The sequence below is a fragment of the Alosa sapidissima genome, chromosome 7 (assembly GCF_018492685.1).
Source record: "Alosa sapidissima isolate fAloSap1 chromosome 7, fAloSap1.pri, whole genome shotgun sequence".
In the NCBI taxonomy this organism is placed as follows: Eukaryota; Metazoa; Chordata; class Actinopteri; order Clupeiformes; family Clupeidae; genus Alosa; species Alosa sapidissima.
This window is the reverse complement of record NC_055963.1, coordinates 17,528,061-17,544,963: the sequence shown is the minus strand read 5'-3', so window position 1 is coordinate 17,544,963 and position 16,903 is coordinate 17,528,061. Positions and strand designations below refer to the sequence as shown.

At 42.9% G+C, this 16,903-nt stretch overlaps 2 protein-coding genes across 7 annotated transcripts in view; one reads left to right on the top strand and one right to left on the bottom strand.

The window, feature by feature from the left end:
• Window positions 1-765: 765 nt before the first annotated feature.
• Window positions 766-6,803, top strand: LOC121713036 (proteasomal ubiquitin receptor ADRM1). Of its 3 annotated transcripts, none has more exons than XM_042097286.1 (10): window positions 766-898; window positions 1,957-2,196; window positions 2,279-2,395; window positions 2,848-2,971; window positions 4,462-4,545; window positions 4,730-4,808; window positions 5,134-5,402; window positions 6,006-6,163; window positions 6,290-6,392; window positions 6,516-6,803. In XM_042097286.1, exons 2-10 carry the CDS (start codon window positions 1,987-1,989, stop codon window positions 6,611-6,613), a joined length of 1,242 nt encoding a protein of 413 aa, XP_041953220.1. In that variant the 5' UTR covers window positions 766-898; window positions 1,957-1,986; the 3' UTR covers window positions 6,614-6,803. The 3 variants fall into 3 exon arrangements, with proteins under 3 accessions (XP_041953220.1, XP_041953218.1, XP_041953219.1); XM_042097284.1 differs by having other exon boundaries at window positions 4,459-4,545; XM_042097285.1 differs by having other exon boundaries at window positions 853-870; window positions 4,459-4,545.
• A 139-nt stretch (window positions 6,804-6,942) lies between these two features.
• Window positions 6,943-16,903, bottom strand: part of lama5 (laminin, alpha 5) — an 80,749-nt gene continuing 70,788 nt past the window's right edge. For all 4 annotated transcript variants that reach the window (XM_042097281.1, XM_042097280.1, XM_042097283.1 and 1 more), the window contains 15 exons: window positions 16,701-16,829; window positions 16,091-16,239; window positions 15,602-15,770; window positions 14,735-14,878; window positions 14,273-14,403; window positions 13,782-13,943; window positions 12,629-12,758; window positions 12,148-12,305; window positions 11,833-12,010; window positions 11,461-11,604; window positions 10,989-11,148; window positions 9,342-9,472; window positions 8,753-8,846; window positions 8,453-8,572; window positions 6,943-8,191 (listed from right to left, as the gene is read on the bottom strand). In XM_042097281.1, the coding sequence (XP_041953215.1) occupies window positions 8,043-8,191; window positions 8,453-8,572; window positions 8,753-8,846; window positions 9,342-9,472; window positions 10,989-11,148; window positions 11,461-11,604; window positions 11,833-12,010; window positions 12,148-12,305; window positions 12,629-12,758; window positions 13,782-13,943; window positions 14,273-14,403; window positions 14,735-14,878; window positions 15,602-15,770; window positions 16,091-16,239; window positions 16,701-16,829 (2,148 nt within the window). In that variant the 3' untranslated portion in view covers window positions 6,943-8,042. The remainder of the gene's footprint in view (window positions 8,192-8,452; window positions 8,573-8,752; window positions 8,847-9,341; window positions 9,473-10,988; window positions 11,149-11,460; window positions 11,605-11,832; window positions 12,011-12,147; window positions 12,306-12,628; window positions 12,759-13,781; window positions 13,944-14,272; window positions 14,404-14,734; window positions 14,879-15,601; window positions 15,771-16,090; window positions 16,240-16,700; window positions 16,830-16,903) is intronic.

Below are 16,903 nucleotides of genomic sequence, written 5' to 3'. Positions count from 1 at the left end.
CTCTCCTATAAATATGTTGTCAAATATGGTCATTTGAATGTTGGTTGTCAGAAACTTTTCCATGGTAAATAGCAATTTGCTAAAGTGGCAATGTTTAACATTGAAGGCATGGTTCATTTAAACCATCAAAGCTGAGACATGTTATGTCATATATGGAAATGAAAAACATATTGACATATATATGGGTCTATGCAGTACATACAGAAAGTATTGCCCCTTTCCCACATGTTGTGATGTTTCAGACTCATCTTAAAATGGATTCAATTATTTATTTTTTCTCATCAATACCCCACAAAAAAGGTAGTGTTTGGAGTGTTTTGTAAAAGTATAAAATAAAAGACTGAAATACCATTTATAATATCAGAGGGTCATCTGAATGCTGCCTCACGCCACTGTTGCTAATTAGCGCATACACGAGAATTTTGCTCATTGACTGACTTTGCACTTTGCCCAGCATTTAAATTAGGACCCACGGTGTCAAATCCAGATCCAGACATGACACCGCAAAGACTTGTAACTTTAAGAAGGACACATCCTTAGCCTATCACAGACGTTTAAATAGAATCCGAACCAATCGTTTCTTCGGGGAGGGTGAATACCAGGAAGTGTAAGACTCAGAGGAAAACAAGGTACAAGGTATAAGGAAGTTTATTGTCACATGCATATAGTTACTGGAAGTAAGAAATGCAGTGAAATTATGTCTGGTGTCAGCCTATTTGTGCAAAGTTGAGGGGGTAAAAAGTGCAGTAGAAGAGGGGTTTAGTAGATTAAGTGGCAAGGGCTGCATAAAAAAGGTGGGGGAGGATTGTGATTGGGTGGGGGGCACCAACAAGGAGCACCCAAGAGCAACAGGACACAGCCACAGCAGAGGTGCGCACAGTAACGTTACTTTACAACTGTAAGTGCTTCATTTATCGGTGTTTTGGTTTGTTAAATGTTTGTGAAATGCGCTGGCGCTCTAGCAGTTACATTATCCTTACTTTGTTGGTGAAGCTGTCAAAAAGCTTTCATTTGATAGCTGGCAATGGGGAAATGCATTTCAGTGGTAAAAACTGTCGAGTCAGGGAGGCTAACATTAGCTAGCTAGATGACTGTGATTGCTATTCTCTTTTTGTAGCCTGTAACTCTTCTGTTACTTCTGTAACCTGCAAAAGTTGTTAATTGTAATGTTAGTAGATTATTGAATACTCAATTAAACACCGACGTGAAATTGTGTAAAGGGAAGTGATTGATGTCAATGTGACTCTCGATGGACTAAATTGTCTAACCATTAGTTAGCGAACCTCTCGATAGCTAGCTTAACCTAGCCGAAAGTCAGTGCGGTTACATGGGCAGTGAACTAGCATGAATTGAGCTAGCTAACTTGGCCAAGTTGGAAAATGGGGTTGAGTAAGTGTAATTGATGAATTAAATTTTAGAAGATGGCCTGCGAATTATTTAGTTTAAGGAGCTGGTAATCAGTGAACACGCTAATTTGAATTTACCTGTCCGGAAAGTTGTGAAGTGGTATAAACTCACATTGGATTTGTGAATGTCATGTCAAAGATGCACTGCGATTGTTCGTTAGAATTCAAGTGTTTCATCAGGTCCCTTGCGAAAGGTGCATTAATCAAGCACCATGCAGTCTGCATTCATAATCTATGTGCTTGATTTTATAGACCTGTGGCAAGGGATGGGGAAAAAAACATATCCTTCCAGTTGCACTGACAATAGTAAATAATCACTTGAAGTTGTTATGATTTAAGCGTTAAGTATTTGTAGATTACTTAATTTACGTTATTTGTAGATTACTTACTATGTTTCGTCTAAATTACACTATGGCTTATTGATGTACATTTATTTTCAGAGGTTTTCAAGTGTACACAAGCAGTTAGCCTATTATTGTAAACACTGTTTGCAGTGTTACCAACTCAAGTGATGACGCATGACATATTGGCTTGCTATTTTCTCTTACAGTCTAAATATATCTATCACTGAGAGAGAAGAATGTCGTCAGGAGCTCTTTTCCCCAGCCTGAGCTCAGGCTCCCGTAGCTCTTCCAGCAAATACCTTGTGGAGTTCAGGGCTGGAAAGATGAGCCTGAAGGGCAGCACGGTGACACCGGACAAGAGAAAGGGAATGGTTTACATACAGCAGACGGACGACTCGCTCATCCACTTCTGCTGGAAGGACAGGACCAGCGGAAACGTTGAGGACGTGAGTGCCCTCACCTGTCATGTAATCCAGCTGCAATTTTGAATATCTCAAAATAATCTATACTTTGATGTTCTATTTGTAGGATCTGATCATTTTCCCTGATGACTGTGAGTTTAAGAAGGTGAGCCAGTGCACCACAGGGCGTGTGTTCGTTCTCAAATTCAAGGCTGGGTCCAAACGTCTATTTTTCTGGATGCAGGTGAGACATAGGATACACTGAAACACTTATGGATCGGAGACTGTCTGTGTTTGTAATTGGAAGCATAAAGAGTTATAGCAGCAGTGGTCATAATAAATGTTGACATACAATGTTTATTTATCATTGTTTCTAACTGATTATCTTTTCCTTCAGAGTTCTGGTTTGTGTATGTTTATGGTTATTGTTGTTATTATATTAATTCTATTTAATCATAGTTTTTTTTTTTATTTAGGCCATATGACTTTACTATAAATGGCACATTTTAATGTTAACTAATGTTTATTGATGTCATTGTAAATCGCTTCTGAAAACAGCATCTACTAAGAACTATAAACATAAACAATACATTAAACAATGTTGTAATAATCTGTTCCATCTCCCTTTATTATTATAAGTAATCACACACTTGCCTGTGCATGCTTTCTTGCTCTCTTCCCACGTCTGTCTTGTAGGAGCCCAAAACAGATAAAGATGAGGAGTATTGCCGCAAGGTGAATGAATTCCTGAACAACCCTCCCATGCCGGGGGCTCTTGGAAGCGGAGGCAGTGGCAGCCACGAGCTGTCTGCTCTGGGAGGTGGGTGTGCTGGAATGCAACAGACAGATGTAGCGAGTCGTACAATAGAATATATCTTAGATTCTAGAATATGTCTAGAGTATATAGAATAGAGTATGTCTTTACTGTCATTGTACCTGTACAACGACGTTTGAAAGTGCATGCCTTTTTCTGTAAAAGAGTTAAATAAAAAAAACTGGTACAACTTGCAGGTTGGAAACCCCAAAGCATAGTGTAGATAAACAATGAAGCAACTAGATTCTCAGAAGTAAAAAAATTGACAACTACGCTAGAAACAACATAGAAAATGAATTCTGTTTAGATAGCACTGCATGGGAGGGGTGAAATGCAAGCACTGCTGTTTCCTGACAGCTTGAACTGTATCATTCATTTTTCATTTGTCTGGCTGTGTCCATTCACCTTATTCAGGTGGCGGGCATTGTGTAAGCCCTTAACCAAAATGAGGCTAAAGGGTACACTGACCAGTGGGGTATACTACGAATCTCGATTAGTGGGTTAGCGAGGTATGTTGCGCTCAAAGCCAGGGTATGCTGTGACACGAAAGTGGATTTGTTTTAGTGTCGCTATATCACCATGGCATCTTATGCTGTCAACCAAACCTGGTCGGGAGGAGGTTATGTGCTAAGTTATAGCTCAAATCGTGTAATCTACCGCACACTGACCAATCAATTGTCTTAAAAACGAAGTTATCTCACGTGTAGGATTCTGTCATATATCTTACAGGTGGAGCTCCGCCTCTACTAACATTTTGGATCTCGAATGCGCTTTAATAGTGCTGTGCGTGCAAATATCCCACTATGGACGTGCATACCATACAACAACTGATGACAATTGATTTATTTGATGTTATAGGTTAGACAAACAAAATTACCGCAGTGTAGATTAAGCTATCGCTCATGAATGTGGAAGTAATTGTTTTTAAATAGAGGCGGTCTTGTGCGTCTCCACGTTACACGATTGGCCAAAGTCATCTTAACACCGAGAATGCGCACAGATCTGAGCTGAAAGCCTAGTTTGACAAATATATCACATAACTGCATTCGTAGTATCACTTAACGTATACCCCTGAGTCAAGGCTTTGTCAAGCCTCGATATGTCTACATAGCCTAGATATGTCTAACGTGCTTCGTAGTATACCCCATAGATCATTAATGCATTTTTACCACCTACTGGCGAATGCATAGAACACATGTTGTGTTTATGCAAAACCATGATGCCAAGTTGGAACACAACAATCTTATGGTTTGTGTACCCTGTAGCCTCATTTTGGCTTACAATGCCCGCCACCTGAATAGAGTGAATTTGAGGTGTATTGAGTGGTATTGAGGAGAATTCGGCAAGATCTTACAAATGTAATGAAGATGTCAGTGGCTATTAATACACTACCTTTATCTTGCAAATAGTGTAGGTTACATTTTGTTTGCATTGTATGATATATTGGCTACTGAACCTCTGTATGTCTTACATCAAGTTCAACCTGCTTTCAGGAGAAGGTGGCTTGCAAAGCCTTCTGGGTAACATGAGCCATAACCAACTGATGCAGCTGATTGGACCAACGGGACTAGGGGGACTTGGTGAGTAATTTTTCTACAATTCAGTGTTCAAATACATTTGGGTTTTCCTACACAAATACAGAAACAGAAGGGATGTATTTGGTCATATTAATGAAGGGAGGCACATTTACTGAACTCGCACAGCAATTATGCTGTGTGGATCAGCAGCTGACACCTAAGTGTTCTTTGTTGTTGTTTACATCAGGTGGACTTGGTGCTCTGGCAGGACCAGGCCTGGCCAGCCTATTGGGCAGTGGAGGAACTGGTAGTAGCTCAACCTCAAGGTCAGCTGCATCTTCATTTAAGCCATAATATTCTTGCAGTCACTTTCTTATAACTATGTTTTTTTTATGGTGAAATTGGTAGACAAGTGTATCAAACATTAAGCTGTGTGCATGCAATATCCCAAGATAAGGCCATGTGGTAACAATACACATCAAGTATTTTCAGTAGTGTTGTGCCAAAATTGGGTGATTCCAGGAGAAGTTCAGTACTTATATGTTAATATTCAGAGATATAGTAATAGATAATGCTATTATGCTATAATGTTATCTCTGTATTAACTCTTCTCTTCCTCTGACCCTCTCTCCTGTGGTGCTGTTCCATTAGTTCCAGGAGCCAGTCTGCGGCTGCCACCCCGTCCTCTGGCACAGGTGGGGCCCGCACTAGCTCTGCGCAGGCTGCCACCACGCCCGTCACCCCGGCCGCCTCTGCCCCCGCTGCTACCTCCCCCACAGTCACCCCCACCACTCCTGCTGCCCAGACGCCCGCAGCGTCCACGGGGGTGGCCAGCCCCACACAGCCCATTCAGCTCAGTGATCTGCAGAGCATCCTGGCCACCATGAATGTGCCCAGTACAGCTGCCTCAGGCCAAGGAGGTGAGCTGCTCTCATTTAGGACTTGATGTCTTTCTCTTTGTGCTTCCCAGCTTCCTGTGATTAGGGCCTATTGGAGCCTTACAGAGAATTGGTTGATTGGTGATCTTCATTTAAGATGATGTTGATGTTAGTGAGAAGATGAGTCCTTAGTTAATTCTACAATTTTCTGGAGAAGGAGAGCTGTGGACATTGTTTGCCTGGTCTGAGGACCGATTCACCCATTGTTACTTAGACCAGTGTTGGTAAAGCCAGATGACCCCCCCCCCCAGCCCAGACTCCTTCACTTTGTGAATTTGTGAATAGAGACTGGGGATTCACGATTGGTAAACGTTTCCAACACTAGCATACTCCCTACTTCACCTAAACTTTACAAACTGACAATCAACAGCAATGGCAGTCTGGAAACAGTGAGACATTCTATCATTCTTCAATTTGTCTGGGGGCAGTCAGGAAACAGTGAGCCATTCTGGCATCCTAGGCATCCCTCTTTACTCCTTTGCATCCTCTGTCCTCCTTTACCTCCATTGTACATTTGTTTGTCCTCATTCTCCATTTTCTCCCTCTCAACATTCTTTCTTGTAATGCTGCATTTCCCCCCTGCAGTGGACCTGGCCAGTGTGTTGACTCCAGAGGTCATGGCGCCCATCCTGTCGAACCCGGAGGTGCAGGAGAGGCTGTTGCCATACCTGCCCTCAGGCGAGTCTTTACCTCAGAGTGCCTCCGAGATCCAGAACACCCTCACCTCCCCGCAGTTCCAGCAGGTAACACACACACACAGATATATACACGCACACACACACTTGTTTCAGTTTCACACTGCTTTATTTGACGTGTTTCTAGAACTTTTATGTTGATGTTGTAACCCAGTCTGTCCTCACTCTCCCTAGGCCATGAGCATGTTCAGCAGTGCGCTGGCGTCAGGGCAGCTTGGGCCTCTAATGAACCAGTTTGGCTTACCCAGTGAAGCGGTAGATGCGGCCAACAAAGGGGGTGAGCTCAACACGTAGTTTTGCACAAGAGTAATACATTCACTTGAAAGAAGTCTGAATTACCGCCTTTATTATTTTAATACTGTATAATGATGTATTATTAATTATTTTCCTTCCGTTCCAGACGTGGAAGCTTTTGCCAAAGCCATGGAGGGAGTGGACAGTAAAGCAGAAGGGTCCGGAGACAAGAAGGAGGATGATGAGGACATGAGTTTAGATTAGACATCTTCTCACTCGCTTGCATGCAGTTTTCTGTGTGTGTGTTTCTCACTTTGTTGATGCCTTGCAGGAACTAAGCTGTCTGGAATGTACGTTGATCTTTCTTTGTTTTGTTAACATTGAGCTTAACTACCCCAGTACTTTTTTTTTTTTTTAACTTGGCTTACAGTAAAAGTATTTTGGGTGTCATTAATATGCTTTTTTTGCCTTGATTCAGTTCATTAGATTCTCTTGGCTTTATATTCAGTTATAGTAGTACGCCACATTGTAAAGTCCTATAAACTGTCAAAAATTATTTAAAACAATCAATACAAGGTTTTATGAAAGAACTGTTTATTATTAAAACCATTAAAAATACAACTATATAATTTTAGGCATCAATAAAAAAAAGAGTGAAATTAGATATGGAATACAATTAGGCCAAACTCGAGGCAGGGAACATGTTCTACAACGACCTTTTGACATTCTCATTCACAGGTATTTCCAAAGGTAGTTGTCTTTAAACATAATTATATTTAAAAAAAGGTCTTCATGTAGTCAGGAATGCTCTGTTGCTTCTTGGTGTTTGTTTGGAATTCTCAGTTTCACAAAACATTTTGTCATATTTCTTATAGCCCGAGTCGGCCATACCAGCGCGTTGTGTACACGTGGTGTACATGGTGCATTGAATACACTCAAAACAAGCGGTTGATTATTGAAACCCAACATGAATCCAGGCTTTCATGATTGAGAAATAACTTGCATGGTGGGAGTTGAATTTAAAAACACTAAGCCAATTCACCGTATTCAGGTGGCGGCCATTGTAAACCAAAACGAGGCTACAGGGTACACAACCCATAGGATTGTTGTGTCCTATCCATTCACCAGTAGGTGACAAAAAGATCTAGTCAGTGTACCCTGTAGCGTCCCTTTGGTTTAAACAATGGCCGCGGCATGAATATGGGGAATAGATATTTGAATGAAGTGTGGCCCAAAGTACAGTTTTCATAATGAATACAAATTGTGCAGTTATCTAAAATACATAACACATGATAATTGAAGTGCCAGATTCAAACCTCTTTGTGTCAGATGAGTGTTAGGAAGTGATCCTCCCCTCAGGCTTACAGTACTAGCACATTTAAAACAGATTTCTTATGCTCCTTAGCACTTAGTGCCAGTATTCATGAGTTTCATCTGGTCCCTTTACACAGGTGTATTAATCAAGCACCATGCAGTCTGCATTCATAATCTAGGTGCTTGATTTTATACACCTGTGGAAAGGGACCTGATAAAACCCATGAATATAAAATAAAACAACGTGAGGGAAAAATATACATTTGTATAAAACAAAAAATATATAAATATCTGTTTAAATTAGCTAATCTCATAAGTAAGCCCACCACCTGTGATTGAGGAGTTGGAGATGGAGTGGTACAGCAGGGGCTGGGTCTGTCTACGTGGCTGGGCAGCCCTGGGTGGCCACTGCTCCGGACACAGCCAGAGGCTTGGACAGCATGGCAGGTCTGTGGTTCACCAGGGCTCTTCTCACACAGCCATGGAAGGAGGGGAGAGTTGGAGGAAGGCCAGGGATTTTGGCTGCATCTGGGGAAATGACAAATAAAACACCTTGCTTCAGACAAACAATAAAGGGAATTAACTTCTGAAGAGAATTTATGTATGACAATGTGGATGATTCCTAAAAGGTGGCTCAAAAAGTGGTATCACCATTAGGTGCATTGGGATTGTGATTACATTTACAATTTTGAGAAGCAATAATACATTTAAATCATTTTGATGTAAATCAGACAGTAACACTTAAAGTCAGGCATGTTCATAATGAATGAAACATCCTGAGGTCCATACCAGGAGCACTGCCCAGGTAGACTTTATTTTGGCCCCCATTCGTACGCTTCTGTTTGGGTCCTACACCATGCTGACTGGCTGTGTCCACATGAAGCTGAATCACATTACTCTTCTTCACAACTAACGTGAAAAAACACAAACAAGACCGGTTGGTGAATTGGGCATCAAAGCTGTTTACACGTGTTACTTGAAAACGAACAAGTAGGTTAATATCACCATAGTTTATTATACAAATGATAAAGACAGTGGAACAAGCAAAACAATAAGCATTAGTAGTAATAAGTTGAGAAAGTTTCTTACTTGTAATACTATGCCACCTGCCATCACATAGTGACTCCTCAGGTGATAGAGACACAGAGAAATTGCCATTACCACTGTTCATCACCACTGATACCTGCATGGAAACATGAAAACGTTATCAGCCTGCTATGCTCTGCTTTACACATTACCATCAGAGGTGAGATGAGAGATGCAGAAGATGACAACAGGCTCCAGGTGTGTCTGTGTCTGTAATTATGATGGTGTTTGTGTATTTGTGTCTGTAATTATGATGGTGTGTGTGTCTGTATTTAAGTAAGTAAGTATAGTATATATACTCTTTTGATCCCATGAGGGAAATTTGGTCTCTTCATTTATCCCAATCCATGAATTAGTGAAACACAGTGAACACACAGTGAGGTGAAACACACACTAATCCCGGCGCAGTGAGCTGCCTGCAACAACAGCGGCGCTCGGGGAGCAGTGAGGGGTTAGGTGCCTTGCTCAAGGGCACGGGCAACCCTCCCGTTACAAGTCCGAAACGCTAACCAGTGGGCAACGGCTGCCCAGTAAGTATTTGTGTCTGTCTAATTATGATGGTGTGAGTGTGTGTGTGTGTGTGTGAGTGTACCTCTTGCTGGTGCAAGTACAGGCTGAGCTGCTGGCCTTTGTACCCCCCTGCATGGAGCAGGAGCCCAGAATCCGACACAGGCCGAACCTCCAACAAGATCTCTAAGTCACGGCCCAACACCAGGGACTGATCTACACATGCGGACAGATAGAGGAATCTGTGTGATTCAGTTACTCTAGAATGTCATCAGAGCAAAAACAATTAAGAGTGCTGTTATTCTTGGTGCCTGTATCATGAAAAATAAGCATACATAATACCAGGAATCAGGGTAGGAATTTCACTGCGGCCACGACGGCCATGGCCGTCGTAGCCCCTTGAGTTGGCCGTGAAGCCCCTTTGAAAATCATAGGTTTACAGGCCACGGTGGCCTTGGTGCCCCCTTCTTTCAATATTCTGCTTTGCGTCCTACTAATAGCGATTTTTATTTAGCCTGTGGCCTGTCAAAATAATCTTAGCATTCACAGCGCAAATTAATTTAGTCTTTTACGCAGTGGAGAAAGTGACAGCGCAAAAAAGTGCGTCCAAATTCACCCATTCTTCTCAGTTGAACTACTCACGAAGTAGCCTATTCATCACACAGACATCACAAGTATCACATGAAAGAACTTTTTCTCAGCTTTTAAACAATGTTAGCCGATAATTGCTGTGTTGAATGGTTCGCGAGAAAAGTAAATAATATAATTCAATTTAATCATACTCTACTGAAGGTTTTGCGTCCATGATCTCCCTACCCATTCATCTCGGTGGAATACTTCACGAACCCTTCTTTTAACACATGACAACCCATTAAATCAGAATAAACAGCAGACCTTACCGAACACAAAGGTGTAAAGCAGCCCCCTGTACAGTTAGCCGTTCCAGAGTAATCCAGTTTTGAATTTGCAGTAAATTTTGACATGCATGGATGTCTCCAAATTTGGGCTTTAAGTTTTACAATGTGTTTAAATTGTTCCACATAATTTCATAACGGGCCAAATACAAAATAAATGTTACAAATATCGCCTAGATATTGGTAAATCAGAGGACAGCTGACTAAGAGTTTGTGAAAGTAGCAAAATGCTAAGCATGCATCTAGGCTATTTGAGTTTCTTAAAGCTGAGCTGTGCTTAAATTTAAATTGTTCAATACATACAATACAATGATTTCATAGCAGGCCAAATATAAAATAAATGTTATATATAGCCTAGATATCTGTAATTATTAGATGATCAGATGATTTACAGTTCTATGTAATATGTCATGTTTCATGTTTTTGTAATGTTTCATACAGTGATGCAGGTCTACTGCAGTGAATAGGCTAAATACAACTTTGACCATTTTTATAGCCTACTACTGTATAGTTAACTTTGGCCTTGGTGCCCTGACATGTGGCCTTTGTGCCCCCTACCAAATATGCCCAACTGAAGGCCAAGTGGCCTTGCCCCCAGAATGGTGAAATTCCAAGCCTGCCAGGAATAATGCATAATACAGGAATCTAACAGAAATCTATTGGAAATTCTGATAAATTCCTGAAATCCTGTTTTAACAGACTGCTCTAAATTGTTAGGGTGTGTTGTAAGCTGTGCATGTTGGTCTAAGGTAGACGTCTGTAAGAAACTGCTGAGGGCTAGAGGGGTTAATGCCTGGAGGGGAGGTCGTGAGGCTGACCTATGAGCATGCTGCCTCCCTCGGTGGAGAAGTAGACTCCTGGCTGCAGGGGCTCCAGATAGCAGGGCACCACCCCCACGCTCTCATTGGGCCTCTCCAGGACCTGCTCGTTCACCTTCAGCTCCCTTACACAGCCTGCGAAGCCTGCAGGCCCCGGGTACTACAGGGAGAAAACAACACGTCATCAGCGTAAAACACACACATACAAACAATACACAGTAAGAGCAGTAGAACTTGCTTGTGCACCGCAAAGATCTACTCTCACACTTTCATTGCTCAGTTGGACACCAAACCTGATTAACATTTTTACATTACTTCATTATTTCAATTATTTAATTTGAACTTTTTATACTATCAATGGAAAATTAATTAATGTCAAGCAATGATTTTACGGTATTCATCAGTTTTAGGACCTGGAATATCTCCACGTGATCCACTACGACACGTGATCATTAAACCGTATGTAGCTTACCGAGGATGGAGGGAGGAGGTCCGCAGGGAGACCTCCGATGTAAAGAGGACCTCTGAAGGCGCTCCCTCCTGACACCTTCTTGCTGTTGGTGTCAATGCCATCTACTATCAGACGTACTTGGTCTCCCTCTTTTTTAATTATGACCTGAAATACAAGACATACTCATATCTCCAATGCTAACATAACTATCATATGTCACACATTATGCACTGTACACATTAAAAGTTCTATGCAAAAGTTAGCTCCACATGCCCTTACGCTATGCTTGTGGCTATTGTCCTTGACATCACCACGCTAAATGAGATGCTTTTCTTCTATAAGACTCTTATAATATATACTCTTATTTTCTTCCAAACCCCCTGAAAAACTCACCTCATGCCACTGGCCGTCATTGTACTTCTTGTTGCTGGTGATGCTGGCCTTCCTCTTGCCGAAGACGTGGAGTTGCAGTCGGCCGTCGCTGACAGCTAGAGCATCCCCCTTCTCTGATCCAGCATAGAGGATCATGCCATCGGAGGAGTTTACACGCACCCCCATTGATATATGAGATCTGTGGAATCAATTTCATTTGACAATCAGCTGTGCCAAAGACAAGCAAGACTGGCAAAGATAAATGGACATTTTCAAGAGAATGCCAAGTTCCTCTTCAGAGGAAGGCTAGTGGTTGTTGAGGTGGTGTTGACTTACTGCTTGCTTAAGGCTGGGGGGAGGGAGTAGTAGCCCAGGCGGCTGTTGAAGGAACCGCTGAAGTGCAGGGCTTTGGGCTCCTGGGCGAACAGCTCCGCCTGGCACGATGCACGAGCAGGCTGACCATTAGACCCACTCGCTGGCTTCTTGTGTTTCCCCTACACACACACACACACACACACACACACACACACACACATTAGCAGAGACAACAAAATACAAATAATGCTACCCATACATCAAAAGACTTTGACAAGATTTGGGAAAGATTCTTGAAAGATTGGAGTTTTTTAACTAATGCCCCCCATTCAAGCTTTACTCAAAAGATTACAATCTTTCAAGAATCTTTCCCAAATCTTGTCAAAGTTTTCTGGTGTAAGGATGGCTTAAGACATGCTTCATGAAATCTGTGACTACTTTGATAACCAAGTGACATGGTAACCAGGCTTCCGTGACATACTGTAAGTCCTCCACAGTTTACCTTGTGGTTCTTGTGGCGAGGTGGAGAGGCCAGGATTTGTTGGGCTTGAGAGGCTTCTGGACAGTCCAGGGTCACATTGACGTTATTTGTGGACTGGATCAGGTTCAGCACCATCTGCGTTGGAGTGTCCCTGAGTGCGTGTAGAGTGTGAAGAGAGTTAAGACACAGTGCCTTAAAGGAACCATATGTAAGATTGTGGCCAAAACTGGTACTGCAATCACTTTCAAATTACTGTAGAGCGGTGTATCCCACCCCCCCCCCCCGACTTGAGGTTGCCAACCCGGATGCCGAAACACTACTGACATCGTGATTAGTAGATAGGTAGAGGGTGGCGCATCAGGCCAAAACACAACATGACATGACAAAACACAACAACAACATCAGTTGAGGGCTGTAACTTCACTTTTTAAATGACAATATCCTGGCCTACTGTTGTCAGTGATATAAGTATTTAAAATGAACATGATTTCTTAATGTCTAGTGACATATCAGGGCCATTTTATGATTAATTAAAATACATTTCTTACATACAGTTCCTTTAACTACATGTTCAGGAAGAAGTGAGGAGGAATGCACTCTTTTAAAGCCGGACACTCAAATTAAAGACAGAGTAGCCACACACTCTTTTTTACTTTTTTACTCTTTTTATTTACTAAGGACCTATGTTTCGGCAAACAGCCTTTATCAAGGTTCTGGTTTATCAAGGAGTGAACTACATTTGGGGCAGCCGTGGCCTACTGATTAGTACTCTGGACTTGTAACCGGAGGGTTGCCGGTTCGAGCCCCGACCAATGGGCCACGGCTGAAGTCCTTGAGCAAGGCACCTAACCCCTTACTGCTCCCCGAGCGCCGCTGTTGATGCAGGCAGCTCACTGCGCCGGAATTAGTGTGTACTTCACCTCACTGTGTGTACACTGTGTGCTGTGTGTGTTTCACTAATTCACAGATTGGGATAAATGCAGAGACCAAATTTCCCTCACGGGATCAAAAGAGTATATATCCATGTTCAACATCAAGATCTTCCCTTACATCCAAATAGTCCACACTGTCCTTAGCGCAGTCCAGTCAACCCAGTTCTCCTGCATTTTGTACCAACCCATTCAGTTGTTCCATCTTTCATGCCCATACTCACTACTAGTCATCACTGTCTCACCTCTTGACAAAGATGTTGCTCAAGCAGCCGGTGAGGTTGGCAACGCCATCTTTTATCTCTGTGCCACCCAGGTAGAGTGTGCCCACGTTCTCCTGTGCCATGCGATTGCCTTTGTCTGACACAGCCTCACCCTCCAGAACATCATCCAGATAAACACGGATCCTACGAATGCCACACAACCATCAGCTCAGTACAGTGCAATGTAAAACAACAATGGCACAGACCATCCTTTAGCCTGTGTATATTCATGCTAATCCTTAATCACTACTTAGACAGCCACTTGCTCATCTCATAAACCCAAGCTAGTGTGAACATACTGTGTACAGTATTTACCAAACTTTACAACAAAATCAATTGGTGCTGACATGGTCAACATATACTTGCACTGCCATCAACACTATGTTCAATTCTGAATATATATGGTGCAGTGGCCTAAGTGTTTTTAAGTATCAAGGTGCCGTAGGTGTTTGTAAGTGACTAACAGACTTTACCCATTGGTGTTGCTGTATAAAGCCACATAGTGGCTGTTGTCGTCATTGTAGGGCTTCAGGCTCTTAACTTGACTATTTCCTGCTCTGACCACCACATGGCCTTTGTCCAGGAACATTTGGCACACTCCATCCTGTTGAACACACACACACACACACACACACACACACACACACACACACACACACACACACACACAACCCATGGTTAACTGGTGCATACATAGGTGGATATTTAAAATATTCTGAAAAACGTCTTACCACAACTATGAGGGCAACATTTTACACACATATACACAAAGAATTATAACCTTAGTTCAATTTTTCAGAACAAACAGGCAACCATATATCACAAGTGTAGCAGTGAGTGAGGGCCATAAAACTCCTTTTAGAGAGGACATGACTCCAGTGATGCTCAGCCCAGGTACTGCAGTGCAGTCCTGGTGCTTAGATGAAGTGTCCTACCGGAGCCTGGTGGTGGAACATGAGGCCCTCCTTCTGACCCGTGCGGAAGCCCACTCCAGCATAGAAGCTGTCCCTGAGCGCTGGGGCCTTGTCCATCTTCATGTTGAGGTAACTCTGGCCGGTGAAGTGAGCCTCGCGCACCACCTGGACAAGGAAGAGGGACAGACAGGAAAGAGGGAGAGCAGAGAGGGGGAGGAGAGAGAGAGAGAGAGAGAGAAAAGAATGGGGTAGCAGAGAACAAGAGAGAGGACAGGAGAAGAGGAGAAAGAAGAGAGAGGAGAGGAGAAAGGGGAGAGAAGAAAGGGGATGAGTGAAAATGGGAGAGGCAGGATGACCGAGTGCAACAAGTGGATAAAGTAAGTCCCAACAGGGCGAACCGGACTTGCTTTGCCCCGAAGGGACTTACAGTATTTTCCCAATAATGACCAGCGTTCTATACATTATCCCACTTATTATACGGCTACTTGCCAAAACAAAAAAATAAACTCCACGATATGTCTCTTTTACATTTATTTGTTACCGTTTCGTTGTGGCTTTTTCTGAGAAACAAATAGTTCGCAACATACGCTGAACTTGAATCAAACGTTCTTTAGAACATAGCTGATCAACCATCTGCCTTCACTTTTGAATGAAACTCTGTTGCCATTGACAGCGGGCATTATTTGGAGGTCCTTAGATGAAAATAATGACCGGTAGAACTTTGGGAAATCCCATTCAAATCAATGGAGCGTTCTACTTGCATTATGAAGAGCTCTATAATAAACAGTAATAAATGGGGGGAGTGTGTGTGTGTGTGAGTGTGAGTGAGTGTATGTATGCGTGTGCATGTGTGTGTGTGCGTGCGTGCGTGAGCGTGTTTATGCTCACCAGCAGGTCGTCGGGGCAGCCATAGCTCAGGCCAGTGCTCTTCATCCTCTTCAGGTCCACATGATAGGTCATGGCCTTTATGCCCCTGAAGCAGCCCTTGATGGAGCCCAGCGATCCAGTTCGCTGTTCGCCCAGTGATCCAGTTTGCTTTGGGAACATTGACTTCAGGCTGCAAATACACACAGTCATGAACACGGACACATGCACATGCACACACACACACACACACACACACACACACACACACACACACACACACACACACACACACACACACAGACACACAGACACACAAATAGTGAAAATGATTTCTCATACAGAGAAAGGACCTTTTTTTGTATTTGGTGATAAGCATTAGCAAATGCTCTAGATTGCCTGACATGTAGGATGGAAGGAACGCTAGTAATTAAGGCCACCTAACATTGTGTGTGAAAGGCTCAGAAATGCATAGCATGATTGATGGCTGGTATCCCGACCCCCACTGCTCACCTTTCTGGCATCTTGTCTTCAGGAACTCCTCCCAGGTAGTAGACCCCAGTGAACTTGGGGGGGTCAGTTGGCAATTGGACTTGGAACAAGGTAAGCCTCTGATATCTCACGATGATGCGCTTGACTTTGTGAACAATGATCACCTCGACCTGGTGCACACAGACAAACACATGCGCGCACACGGTGAGTGCAGAGTACGAGGAAGCATTCTCGAGCCTGTCGACGCCAGCCCAAACTGACCAAACGATGACAACCATCTCTGAAAGCTTGACTAGGACTGAGGCACAGTCAAACTCGAAGGAAACCAGTGAGCCCATGAGATAACACATCATATTGAGGTTTTTAACCTACTTCACAATGTCATATGTTTCAACCTATGGAGTGGTAGGCCTAACAGTGCAGGTTGTGTAGGCTACAAACAGTTACGTAGTTACAAGTAGTTGAAATAGCTACACAATTGAAATATTAATATCAAACAGACAACGATGTTTGTGGCGTCCCTTCACTACCAGGTGGCAGGATAAAAAAAAGCATTACATGTAACCCATGAAAAACCTCATTTGCCATGTCAAGGCTGAGCAATGTCAGCTGGTGTGTGTGCGGCACTCACAGTTTTTTGTTCAGCATCGCTGACTTTCTCGCCGGAGGTAGGTGCCTTTGTTGGCTCCATTTGGTTGCCCTCGAAATCATAGTAGAGTTCCAGGATACCGTTTTGCACAGCCAAACACAGGAACTTCCCCTGAGAGACAGAGAGGGAGAGAGAGGGGGGTAAGTCATCTTATTCTCAGTCAGGTCTGTGCATGATCAAATGGT

What these genes read in the sequence shown, in the direction of transcription:
- LOC121713036 (XM_042097284.1), top strand. Translation starts at nt 1,987, where the DNA reads ATGTCGTCAGGAGCTCTTTTCCCCAGCCTGAGCTCAGGCTCCCGTAGC. An exon ending in AACGGGACTAGGGGGACTTG is followed by an intron (nt 4,546 to 4,729) that starts GTGAGTAATTTT and finishes TGTTTACATCAG; the next exon opens with GTGGACTTGGTGCTCTGGCA. An exon ending in CCTCCCCGCAGTTCCAGCAG is followed by an intron (nt 6,164 to 6,289) that starts GTAACACACACA and finishes CACTCTCCCTAG; the next exon opens with GCCATGAGCATGTTCAGCAG.